Raw genomic sequence first — 12,408 nt, forward strand, 5'->3', positions numbered from 1 at the left:
TTATATTTATTTGTATGTATAAATAAAAAAATTTTTTGATATATATATATTTATATATATATATATATATATATATATATTTGGGTAATTAATTTATTTTTAATAAATATTTTTTTTTATTATGTATATATATATTTGTTTATATTTAAATTTATTATATTTTTTATTTAATTTTTTATACTTCAATATATTTTTAATAATAATTTAAAAATTATTATTAAAAATAACTTATAATCATAACTAAATAGACTCAGTAATTTATTTTCTTAACATTAAGCAATAATAGGACCCACTTTTTTTTATTTTTCTTTAATAATTTCCTATTTTTATCCTTACTAAGCTAACTCTTATTATTTCTTAAAAAAACTACTACTAATTAATAATAATCATTAAAGTATAAATCTTCTTAAACCTCTAACTCTATTAATAATTATAATTTCTAAAAGGAAACTGCCTTATATCTTCATTTTAAATAAATTTATTAACAATGTTTTGTAAATATTCAGTGCTTTTTTTATAATTTAAATATGAAATAAAAGTTACATAATTAAATTTATTATGTTCCTTTTCTATATGACATTTAAACGCTCCTTTATTTACATTTATATCTTTTTTTCATTTATTCAATATTCTGCCAACAATTTAAATAACTTATTAGATATCATATTCCCTTTTTTCTTTTTATTCCCTGTTTTAATTAAATTGATCAATAATGACTCCTGAAAGAATTATATAAGAAATCAAAATTATTAAAAAAATTAATATGCGAAATCAGCCAAAATTCTTGAATCAAATTCCCAATTTTCCATATAATCTATTTCGAAAAATTCCCAAATTCCCCATTAGATATAAAAATTAAATCCAATATTATGCAAAAGCATTTAAAAAGAGACTCATATTTATGTTGTCCGTATCTGTATAAAAATTAAAACAATAAAAGAGTGTGAAATAATGAGTCAAAATCACATAAAAAACCATTACCCAATTTTTTTTATTATTTAAAAAGTTTTATTTTAACTTCTTTTTAAGAAAATAATTATTAATTGAGTAAGATATTTTAAAAATACTCTTTAACAATAGAAGCTAAAATTTTTTGATTCATTTAATAATAAATATTAAATATATATTTAAGATAAATTACTTTGAATTTCTAGTAATAATATCATTTAAATTAAAAAAAAAATGATTTTGTTTACTTGAATTTCTTTAATAATTTATAAATTTTATAAAAACAACTAAACAATGTTTTCTTATTTCTTACTAGAAATCTTCAAAATAGATATTTTCATTTCTTTTTTATTAAAAAATTCAACATCAAGAGTATGAATTATTTTTCAAAAAAATCACTATTTATTAATCAATTATATCTAATATTACTTTAATTATTCATTTTTTAAACTTATTTAATTGTTTTCTTATTTTCTAATTTAAAATATGTTTCTTATTAATATAATGGATCAATAATAAATGGATTTTCCTCTACAAACAGGGCTTTAAATATAAATAAACATTATCTATTATTGAATATAAATGCGCTATAATACAATAATTTTAATTGATCATTTATATATTTAATACTTTACAAAGCCTGTTATTAATTTATGCATTAATAATTTCTTCCTAAAAATAATATAGAATATAATTTAAATTATAATTGCAAAAAAAGGCTTATATTTTTCACATATATTTTTAAAAAAATTATTCCAATTATCCATATTTGAAATCTATGATAATATCATATGACTATGTATTGATATATAAAAATAAAATAATACAAATAATGTTTATTTATATATAAATTTTCGATCATTATTAATAATTTAAATTAATTGAAATTAAATAATTTTCAATTTGAAAAATTAAATCAGATAGCTAATTAACATTATTATTAGACATTATGTATTTATTATATAGTGAAATAATATTAAAAAAAAGAATTGACAATATCATATTTATTATTAATATTTAAAATATATTTTTAAAATAAAATAATACACCAATTTATATTTAGAAACAATATATATAAAATTATATATTCTGAAAAGATATTTGACAATATATACATATAATTTTGAAGATAAGACTCTACAATATTAAAGATTATATAAAAAAAATTTGTCATAATTTAAATTGTAAAAAAAAAAAAATTCATTAAAAGAAAATTAATTAAAAATACTTTAGATTTTATATACATATACTTATAAAAAAATTATAATGTACAAAAATAATTTGCTATAAGATTAACAATAATGAAGTAAAAAAGAGTAAATTATAAAAATATTAATAAATATATATGACATAGATTGATAAAAAAATATATATATAATTTTAAAAATTAGATAATATTATTTGAAATATATAAATATATTAATTGTAAATCTTTATAGAAGGATATTTATTAAAAATATAAAAATATAAAAATATAAAAATATAAAAATATATAAATATATAAATATAATAAATATATATATTTATATATATTTTAATTTATGTATTTTTGCATTTTTTTTCTCATATAAAAAATATCACAACATAAATATTTAAGATTAATCTAATATTTAAATTTACATAATAATTATTTACATATTTAAATTAATTTCGAAAACTTTACTTCTTAAAAAATCTTAATTATTTTCATAAAATATATTATTTTATTCTTTATTTTTATGGCTTAAATTACACATTTTTTTTTATTATTAATATGCAAACCTATATTATTTTTATTTTATAATTTATTATTTCTTATTTCGATATAATTTATAATCGCTTTTTAAATAATTGTTTTATAGTTAATTAAAAATGAGATTATTAGAATTTCTAAAAACATTATTAAATTTTATCCTCTAAAACTTATATTTTTATAATTATTATTTTCATATTATAAATCCGTAAAAAATGAGCTTTGAAGAAGATTTTATTTTTTAAAAAAATATATATACAATTTTGTTTATTTTAAAACTTTCTAGAAATTGATATATTTCCCTTTCTATAAAACAATTCAATTATTTAAAATTATTAAATTTAACACATTTCAATTAATAATATTAACGCCTTAAAGCATCATTTGTTTTAAATAAAGTATTTTATAAAGGAAAATCTTATAATTTTAGTATTATATATTTCAAAAATTAATAATATTAAATATCAAATACTTAGCAAAAATAATTTTTTGTTTTTTAATTTTAATTTTTTTTTTAAAAAAAAAAATATTTTAAATTTATTTTAATTTTTTTTTCTTTATCTTTTTTTTGATAAAAATTTATTTGCTGGGAGTATTACTAAAAATAAACTTAAAATCAGCATTATTTGTTGAAAATTATTACATTTTATTAATATTTTATTAGACTATCTGAATATATGAGAAAATCCTTCTTTTTTGTTGACATATATTGATTTTAAAATGACATTATGAATTTATTATTTCTTGAATATTAACATTGTTTTTTATTTTAAAAGTAAGTTAATATTATATAAATATTATTTATTATTCGAAATTCTTTATTATATATATTTTTTTCTAGTTTAAAAAAAATATTATATTTATTTTTTTAAAAAAAAGCTAAAAATAATTTTTTAAAATAAACTTTTTTAAAATAAAAAAAAAAAAAATATATATATATACATATAAATAAATAAGTTTTATAAAAACTAAAGATTTAAAATAAATAAAAAAAAGGAAATATTTAAACAAAAAAAATCATTTAGACATACTCCTTTTATATTTTTATCGTTTAATTTTAAAATCCAAAAAATTAATAATTTCTGTATTATTATAATCCTTAAAATTCTTAATTTATCTACTATCACAAAAAATCATCATTTACATTTCTTTATTAATGTTATTAGTATTATTATAGTTTTTTCTATCAAATAAATTAATAAAATAGCTATCTCCTCCTAAAGCCGATTTAGATAAGTCATTTTCTTCACATTAATATTCCGAATAGGAAAAATATTATTAAACAGGTGAAGTTGTAGTATCGTCTTTTTGTTAAAAACTTGGACAAAAGATTCTTGAATCTTTAATATAGTTTTTATAAAAGTTTTGAGGGTTATTAAATTCATTTGTTTTTTAATTTATCATAAAAGGAATGAATTATTAAGAAACAATTTCATACTAAAGTAGTTTATCCAAATATCGATTTGCTTAGTTATTATTTATTTAAAAAGTAGGTATAGGTAGTATTTATTGCATGTACTTATATATATTTTTAAAAAAAGAATTATTTAATTAATCAATATATAAATTTTCTTAAGAATCGAATATTTAAAGGGATAATAATTAAACAAAACTATAGTTTCTTTCCAAAAAATGCATTAAAATATACTACAATTGATTATTTTTGTTTATAATTAATTCGAAAGTTAAATTAAATAAAAGCTAGTTTATTTTTTTATTTGACATTATATAAACATCTATTAGTATTTCCATAATTTAATCGATTTTAGTAAATTTAGGAAAAACGAAAAAAACCTTATTTAAATTATTCAAAAAAGAGAAAAATAAATATTCCAAATATTTCCTATACCATATTTATAAAGAAAAATCTTCCTAAAAATACAATTTTTCAATCTTTATTTCAAATGTAAAAATTAACATTTTATCAAAAAAATTACCCTATATCTATATAAAATTCAGGTCTTAAATTTGCAAAAATTCAAAATTTTTAAAATAAGAAAAACTTTCTTAATCTGTTAAATTATTTAAAACACCAAAAACAATAAATTTTCCGATTTTATCGATGTTTTCATCTTCAAATAAACTTAAGTCTAAACTTATCTATTGAATATATAATAAGTTACTCTATAAATTTTCCTTTAATGAACAATAGTTTTTTTTATATTTTTACAGGAACTTTTATATAATTCTTTATTAAAATTTCGTTTATTTAATCAATTTTATAATTTAATGAATCATATATATCTAAAGGTTCTTAATTTACTTGAGTATCATAATTTATATATCGAATATCAGATAGATATGTATTTCTATGATTGTTTTTTTCATTTGAATAGCTTTTTTCGCTTGAGTCTAAACATCCGAAACAAAGAATTCCTTTATTATAGTTATTACCCATTTATTATTTTTATTTTTATTTTTATTTTTATTTTATTTTTTTTTTGGATAAAAATAATTATAATATATAATTATTTTTTGTTGGATAAAAATATAATTTTTTTTTTTCAATAATTCATGCTCAATTCATATTTTTTTAATAAAATAAAAAATAAAATATTTTTGATTATTAGATTTTTTTTTTTTTTAATAACTATAAAAATAATAAATAAATAATATTATTTAAAAGTAATTAAAAAAAATAATTTTTAATATTTTTTATTTTTTTTTATTTTTAAAAAAAATTAATGGCCTCTGTTAAATTTTCGAAAATAGGCGAAAGCATATTAAAAAAAATAATTAAAAAAAGCCCGAATAATCTATAAAAATAGAAGAAAAACTCCAAAAATAAATCATCTAAAAGGAACAAAAAACCCAATAGTCTTAAATATAAACAAATTAAAATCAAAAAGAAATATAATAAAAAGATATTATAAATTAACCCAAAAAAATTATTGAAAAATAACCCAAAAAAAGTATTGAAAAATAAACACTAAAAAGTATTGAAAAATAAACGTAAAAAAAATTTGAAAAACAAATATAAAAAAATATTGTAAAATCTTCCCAAAATAATTACTAAACATTAGAAAATAAAGACTAATATAAAAATTAATTTAATCCTTCTAATGAACTTAAAAGGACATTTAATATAAATAATAAAAGCAGTTAAAATTTAACCAATAACTTTTCCTAATTTTTTCATAAAGAAAACTAATCTTAAAAAGATGTTTTCGAATAAAAAAGACAAAGAGAAGAATTACAAAAGCATCTAGAAGAGTAAATATTATTTAAGAAAAAAAAAGAAGAAATATAAAAATAATAATAACAACTTGAAGATCTTTTATTAACAGAGAAAATAAAGTAATAATAAAACAATGAAAAAGTGTCTTTTTATAATAAAAATACAAAAAATGATACAATAAAATCTTTACATAATTAATTTTTATAAAGAAAACAAAAAATCTAAAAAGAAATTAAAAATGAATAAAATGAATTATCAGAAACAGGATTCTAATTGCCAAGAACTCCTCCCCCTAATATTTCATAAAAAATTAATTTCTAATACCAAGAATAAAATATATAGGAAAATAATAAGGAAATTATTATATCTTAATAAAATATAGACCTTAATTATATGAAAGATTATTATGAATTGTAAAATAAGGTTTTTAATAGATAATTACAAAATTTATAAAAAGATGTAAAAAATATAAATATATATTTATTTTTAATAAAAATAATTTAAAATAAATACATAATTATAGGTTTATATATCTCAATATTCGAACGTACCAGACTTTTTATTATAAAATGAGATATAAAATTTTAATTAAAGTCCATATTAATATAAAAGTTCATAAAAAAATACGATTTTAATATGTATTATGAATAAAAAATGAATTAATTTTAGTAAGAAATTTATTAATTTAGTTATTTTAAAGAAAAACCTTAAAATAAATTTGAAAAAATATAAATAGGAAAAAAATACAAAGAAGTAAATTAAAAAGAAAGACCAAAATCATTCCAAGAAAAAAATTCAAAAAATGAAAAATTTCTTTAAAAATGTAAAAGTTAAGATAAAATTGAAATTGACATTAAAGCTTTTTAAGAAACTTTTTTAAAAAATAAAAAAATCAAATTTTTTTAACCAATAAAAAGTACATTGGATAAATATATATGTGATATACTAAGTGAAAATAGTGATTAAGAAAATAATAATAAAAATTTAGATAAATCAATAGACAATATATTAAATGATATAGAAGATATGGTTTCTTAATAAACATAAAATAAAGAAATTAAAAAAAAATGCGAAATTTAATTATATGAAGAAAGCATTCAAAAAGAATGTATTTTTAATTTAAAATAAAATTAATTATAAGAAATAATTAAAAAGGATCTTATTTAAGAAAAAAAGAATATTACAGATAAGTTTTAAAATTAAAATATTATCCTTAATAATTAAGATTATGATTAAATTTTTTAAGAATGCTTAGATAAACTAAATTTTTTAGTTAATCATTATACTGATACTAGTAGATTTATAAAAGTATGATTAAGTTACAAAACAAATTAATAATATAATTTAATATTGTTAATATCTAACAAATACAAATAAATAATAGATTTTAAATTTAATATAAAAATTGTTTAATTATTTATTAAATAAAAAGAAAAAATAATATTAATGTTATTTTTAAAATATGTATGTATATATAAAATAAATAATTTTATTTTTTAAATAAAAAATAAATATATATATATATATAATTAAATATAATTATTTTAAATTTTACTTTTTTTATTAAATAAAAACTAAAAATATCAATTATTATTTATTATAAAATTATTGAGTTATTAATTTTATTATTATTAAAATTTTTAATATATTCATTTAAGTATTAATCATTTATTATTATTATTTTTAATTTTAATTAACGTCAAATTTTTTCCATTTAATTAAGTCTTTCCAAAATCTATTGAAAATCAGGTCTATTATTAGGATTTTATTCCCAGCAATCTTTCATTAGTTAAATTAACTATATTTATTTTATAAATATCCCAAAAAATAAATATAAAAAAAAATACAGCTTCAGGACATTCATGAGGAATTTAATCAAATTAAGGTCTTTTTCCTTCTGTTACGGTCTTCATGATATCTATAGTACTCATTTTTTAATAAGGAGTTTTTCTAAAACAAATTTCATAAAGAACAATCTATTTATTTTATAAAAAATACATATATATATATAGAAATATAAATATATATATATATATATATATATATATATATAAATATATATTTATATATATATTTATATATAAATTATCATCAATATTTTATACTCCATATGAATACACATCAGCTTTTGTTGTATATTGTTTTTTTTCAAAAACTTCAGGAGCCATCCAATGCTTATTTTTAATAAAAAAATTAAAATAAAAAAACAAAGCAATTAATTTACAAATGTTCCCAATACAGAAGTCATAGGATCTTAAGATTAAGTTCTCGAAAGTCCGAAATCAGCAATTTTAATATTATAATTAAAAGAGTCTTCATTAAAAGGAACATCCAAAAGTAAACTATGTATATAATAAATAATACGAAAATAAAAAAATAATATACTTTAAAGATTTTAAATCTCTATGTATTATAGGAGGAGTTAAATTATGAAGATAAATCATTCCATTTGCTATATCTTTTGACATTTTAATTCTATGCAGCCATTATATATTTTTGTCTAATTGTTTATGTAATAATTAAAACATAGAACCCCCATTACACAATTCAGTAATTATATAAAAGTTGTCTACTTTTTATGTCACTCCTATTAAAGATACTAGATTTATTTATGGCTGAATTTTATTAAAGCTTATATTTCTCTTTGAAATTCTTTTTAATTCCTTTCATTCATTGAATTTACATTAATTTCTTTTATTGCTACTTCTAGTTAATTAAATAAACCTTTATATACTTTAGCTGAATGTCCTATTTTTTAATTAAAAAAAGAAATATATAAATGATAATAAAAATTTAAATACCTGATCCAATTTATTTGCCAAAAGTTAATCTATTGAAATTGATAATAATATTTTTAGGATCTTTAAATTATAAATATCATAAAAATTAAATATATAAATAAAAATAAAAAAAAATATATAAAAATATAATTGTATTTAATATATATATAATAAAAAATAATTAATACTATGCTATACTCGGTTTATTATAAATTATTTTAACTCTTGAATACTTTCACTATTATAAGAAGAAGTAGAATTATGATTATCTAATTCATTATCTTAATTATTATTATTATTGAATTCTTAAATATTTTCATTTTATTTAAAATTTTACCAATTATTTTATTATTGTTATAATTAATTAAAGTTTTATTACCATTAATTTTATTATATTTTCTCTTAAAAATTTTATTATTTATTATTATTATTATTCATTTAATTTTAGTTTTATTAATAATCGAAATTTTAAAATTTAAATTCTTAAAAAATATCGTTTTATTATTAATTTTTCATTTGAATAGTTTTTTCTATATTATTATTATTAAAATTTAATTAATATTTAAATTATTATTATTATTAGTTATATTATTAATTTTCATTTTTTTATTATTTTTGAGTATTTACATTACTAAAGTTCCAAAAATCAAAATTTTGATTTGTAGCTTAATTACTCATAGATTTTTAATTTTTTAAAGCACTAAAATTATCAAATAATTCAAAATCATTTTATTATTGATTTATTTTTTATTAATCATTAAAATAAAAATTTATAGCCGACTAACTTTTCTAATTATGGAATTATTAACTATTTTAAATATTATTCCCAATAACATCAGAAAAATCCCAAAAGTTAATATTTTTATATTATTCACTATTTAATATTTATTCATTATTAAATTATTATTAATTTAAAGTTTAATGAGCAAATGTTAATTTGTTATTTTATTCATTTTCTTCATCATAGGATTCATTCATCATACTTTTTTCTTCTTCTTTATATAAACTTTTCTTACTATTGTTTGTTTTTTTGCTATTTTCGAATTTTTTTTCTTAATTTTACTTGTCTTATAATAAATGTTAATTTTTGTTTTCTATTTCTATTTATTCATATTAATTTGCTAAATTGAAATCTTCTTAGTCTTAATCAACTAAAAGTATTCCCTAATTTTATTTTTTATTTGTTTTATTGTTTTTCTTTTCAAAACTATTAGATATACTATTTTATTTTAATTCATCTAAAAAACAAAAAAAATTCATAAAAAAAATATAAAAAATTAATATATAGATATTTAAAAAATTATATTTTAGAAAAAATACCATTTTTTAACTCTTTTTTCTTTCCTGAAAATTTAATATCTTTTTTTAAATCATCTTATATAGAAGGAATAGTAACTCCATAACTTAAAGGCAAATACAATCCAAAAATAGACTTATTATAATTTAGAAACGAAAAAATATTAAACTCTTCATTTTAAAATGATTTTAACCCCAAAACAAACTCCAAAACCTTATGATCTACTAAAATACTAACAAAGTTTTTAAAATGAGAAAATTTTTTAAAAAACTATAAACACTAATCGAATAAATTCTCATAAGAATTCTTAAATTCTTAAATTTTTCCTTCAAAAAAACACTTACTTTAATTTTATTCTAAAAAAACACTTGATTTTATAAAACAAACAAGTAAAAATGTCAGTGTACACAAAAGACAATACATTTCATCTACTAATTAGACATAAACACTCATTTGAATTTCCATTATAATATTCTAACTTAAAATCTCATTTGAAAAAACCACTAATTAATTCATATAATTTAATAAATCTTCAATTAATTACCATTTCAAAAGGTTATTATTATTATTATTATTATTTTTTCCAACATTATCTAAAAATGGTTTTAACGAGAAATTACCTTCCAAAAAACCAGAATACTAATTAGCCAAATTAATTTTTTATCTTAATCTTTATGCATACATATTAATAAGTTTAGTAGTAAAAATGGATCTAATTTTATCCTAAGAATTATCCTTAGGGTCTATATTTTACCAAACTGAAATAATTTAATTTAAAATATCATTCGATGACCCTTTTTTTTATCCATTATTTTTAAAAACTGTCTCCAAAGGGCCTTTTTTTACATAATTGTGTAATAAAATTAACGATTTTAAGCAAATTATAGTATTTTGGGTATTTTATATTGTCATAAATTATAAAAACATCTCATAAAATTTTTAGATTTTTTCTTTTTTTTACCATGCCTTAATAATTAATTTCTGAATAAAATTTTAATTTGGTTCTTCTTAATTTTCCTATAGAGTAGCCAAAAGCCATCCTTTAGTACTTTTATTATACATAAATATCATCAATTTAGAAATCGTATTTTATTTAATTTCTATTTCTTATATATTCTTGAATATATTATTATCTAATAATCCTGTATTAGTTTAAGGTATTTTCAAGTCTTGCCAACAACTCAATATGAACTATAACAAAACTAGAGGTTTTGGTCTAAAAAATGGATTAGGAGTTAAAAGTTTTTGAATTAAAGTTTATAAGTTTTTACTATATTTCGGAAAATCCGGTAATTCGATTTATTTATTGCAATTTTCCACACTATAGACATTAAAAGGGTTCTTATTATAACATAAAATATATAAAATTACTCCCACAGCATATACATCGACCATCTCATTTATTGGATAACCTAAGTTTAAATAAAGTTATTCAGGAGCACGGAAACCTTCGCTGGAATTCTTGGATATTTCTTAATCTACAGAGGCAAATTCATCACTGGAAATCGATTAATATTAATGTGTAGTTACGTTTTGGAAATTTCCTATTTTATAATTGTTATCTTCCCCAAATAATATATTTTTCATGTTTATATTACGATGGATTAAAGGGTTGGGTCGAGTTTATAAAAAGTAAAGGCCTTATAGAATATCACGACCTATTCTGATTATTTGAATTTCCTTCATGGCGTATTAAGGTAATTTATCAAATATTTACTATAATGAACCTTTTGGACAATATTCTAATATTAATACACATAATTCGTTATCTTTTATTTATTAACGAAAAGCTGCTTTTGTTTCTAATAGGTTTGGATGATAATTTTCACTTTTTTTTTTATTTATAATTATTAATTTATTTATTTATTTATTTTACTTTTGTTTTAATAATGGTATTAATGTTTTTTCTTCTTTTATTTTTGTCCATGCAAATACTTCTTATTGGTAATATTAATTCATTAATTCAATGTTTGAGTCTGATAATTTCACTACTATTTAGGGACTTTCTATTACTGTGTAAAAATAGCAGTTCAGTTACGATTCGAAGTATTAGACTTCCTCTTTTAATGTATATTTTATATTATATATTTAACTTTTTATTATTTGCTTTTTGAATTTATTTTGTTTCATTATTTTTTTTTTTTTAAAGTTGAGTTATTTTTATTTTATATATTTATTAATTTTTTTTTTTTGCTTCTTTTTTTTTTTTTTTCGACTTAAATTGAAAATAATACACTAAATAAATAATTTTATGCTTTTTTTTTTTAATAATTAAAAATAATTTTTTATAAAAATTTCAATGAATTATATATAAAAATTGTTTTTTTAAATATAATTTTTTTTTAAAAAAAAAAAAAATATTAATCAAAACTAATTCTAAAGAAAATATTGATAAAATTAAAAAATAAAAAAATATTAATATAAAAAATAAAAATATGTACTTATTTATAGATATAATATTATTTAAATCTAA

The 12,408-nt window shown here is 15.9% G+C and overlaps 2 protein-coding genes across 2 annotated transcripts, besides 12 other annotated features; both read right to left on the reverse strand. All coding sequences in view use genetic code 6, as the record gives it.

Moving 5' to 3' along the window:
* Positions 1 to 38: 38 nt before the first annotated feature.
* Positions 39 to 80: a microsatellite.
* A 2,058-nt stretch (positions 81 to 2,138) lies between these two features.
* Positions 2,139 to 2,173: a microsatellite.
* A 226-nt stretch (positions 2,174 to 2,399) lies between these two features.
* Positions 2,400 to 2,466: a microsatellite.
* A 1,103-nt stretch (positions 2,467 to 3,569) lies between these two features.
* Positions 3,570 to 3,598: a microsatellite.
* Positions 3,599 to 3,623: 25 nt separating this feature from the next.
* Positions 3,624 to 3,670: a microsatellite.
* Positions 3,671 to 5,076: 1,406 nt separating this feature from the next.
* Positions 5,077 to 5,123: a microsatellite.
* Positions 5,124 to 5,538: 415 nt separating this feature from the next.
* Positions 5,539 to 5,676: a microsatellite.
* Positions 5,562 to 5,676: a microsatellite.
* Positions 5,677 to 7,557: 1,881 nt separating this feature from the next.
* IMG5_172940 (protein kinase domain protein) lies at positions 7,558 to 8,326 on the reverse strand (the record flags this gene model as incomplete). Its single annotated transcript, XM_004029746.1, has 5 exons — positions 7,558 to 7,656; positions 7,706 to 7,834; positions 7,964 to 8,032; positions 8,083 to 8,200; positions 8,244 to 8,326. 5 exons carry the CDS (start codon positions 8,324 to 8,326, stop codon positions 7,558 to 7,560), a joined length of 498 nt encoding a protein of 165 aa, XP_004029794.1.
* Positions 7,857 to 7,941: a microsatellite.
* A 113-nt stretch (positions 8,327 to 8,439) lies between the features above and the next one.
* On the reverse strand, positions 8,440 to 12,094 carry IMG5_172950 (protein kinase domain protein; the record flags this gene model as incomplete). Its single annotated transcript, XM_004029747.1, has 6 exons — positions 8,440 to 8,457; positions 8,542 to 8,606; positions 8,660 to 8,719; positions 8,827 to 9,876; positions 9,959 to 11,763; positions 11,812 to 12,094. Coding segments are annotated over 6 exons (3,279 nt in total), but the record flags the coding sequence as incomplete, so codon positions are not given.
* Positions 8,724 to 8,764: a microsatellite.
* Positions 8,724 to 8,788: a microsatellite.
* Positions 9,503 to 9,546: a microsatellite.
* Positions 12,095 to 12,408: the final 314 nt, after the last annotated feature.

Source organism: Ichthyophthirius multifiliis (assembly GCF_000220395.1).
Source record: "Ichthyophthirius multifiliis unplaced genomic scaffold scaff_1120509251269, whole genome shotgun sequence".
In the NCBI taxonomy this organism is placed as follows: Eukaryota; Ciliophora; class Oligohymenophorea; order Hymenostomatida; genus Ichthyophthirius; species Ichthyophthirius multifiliis.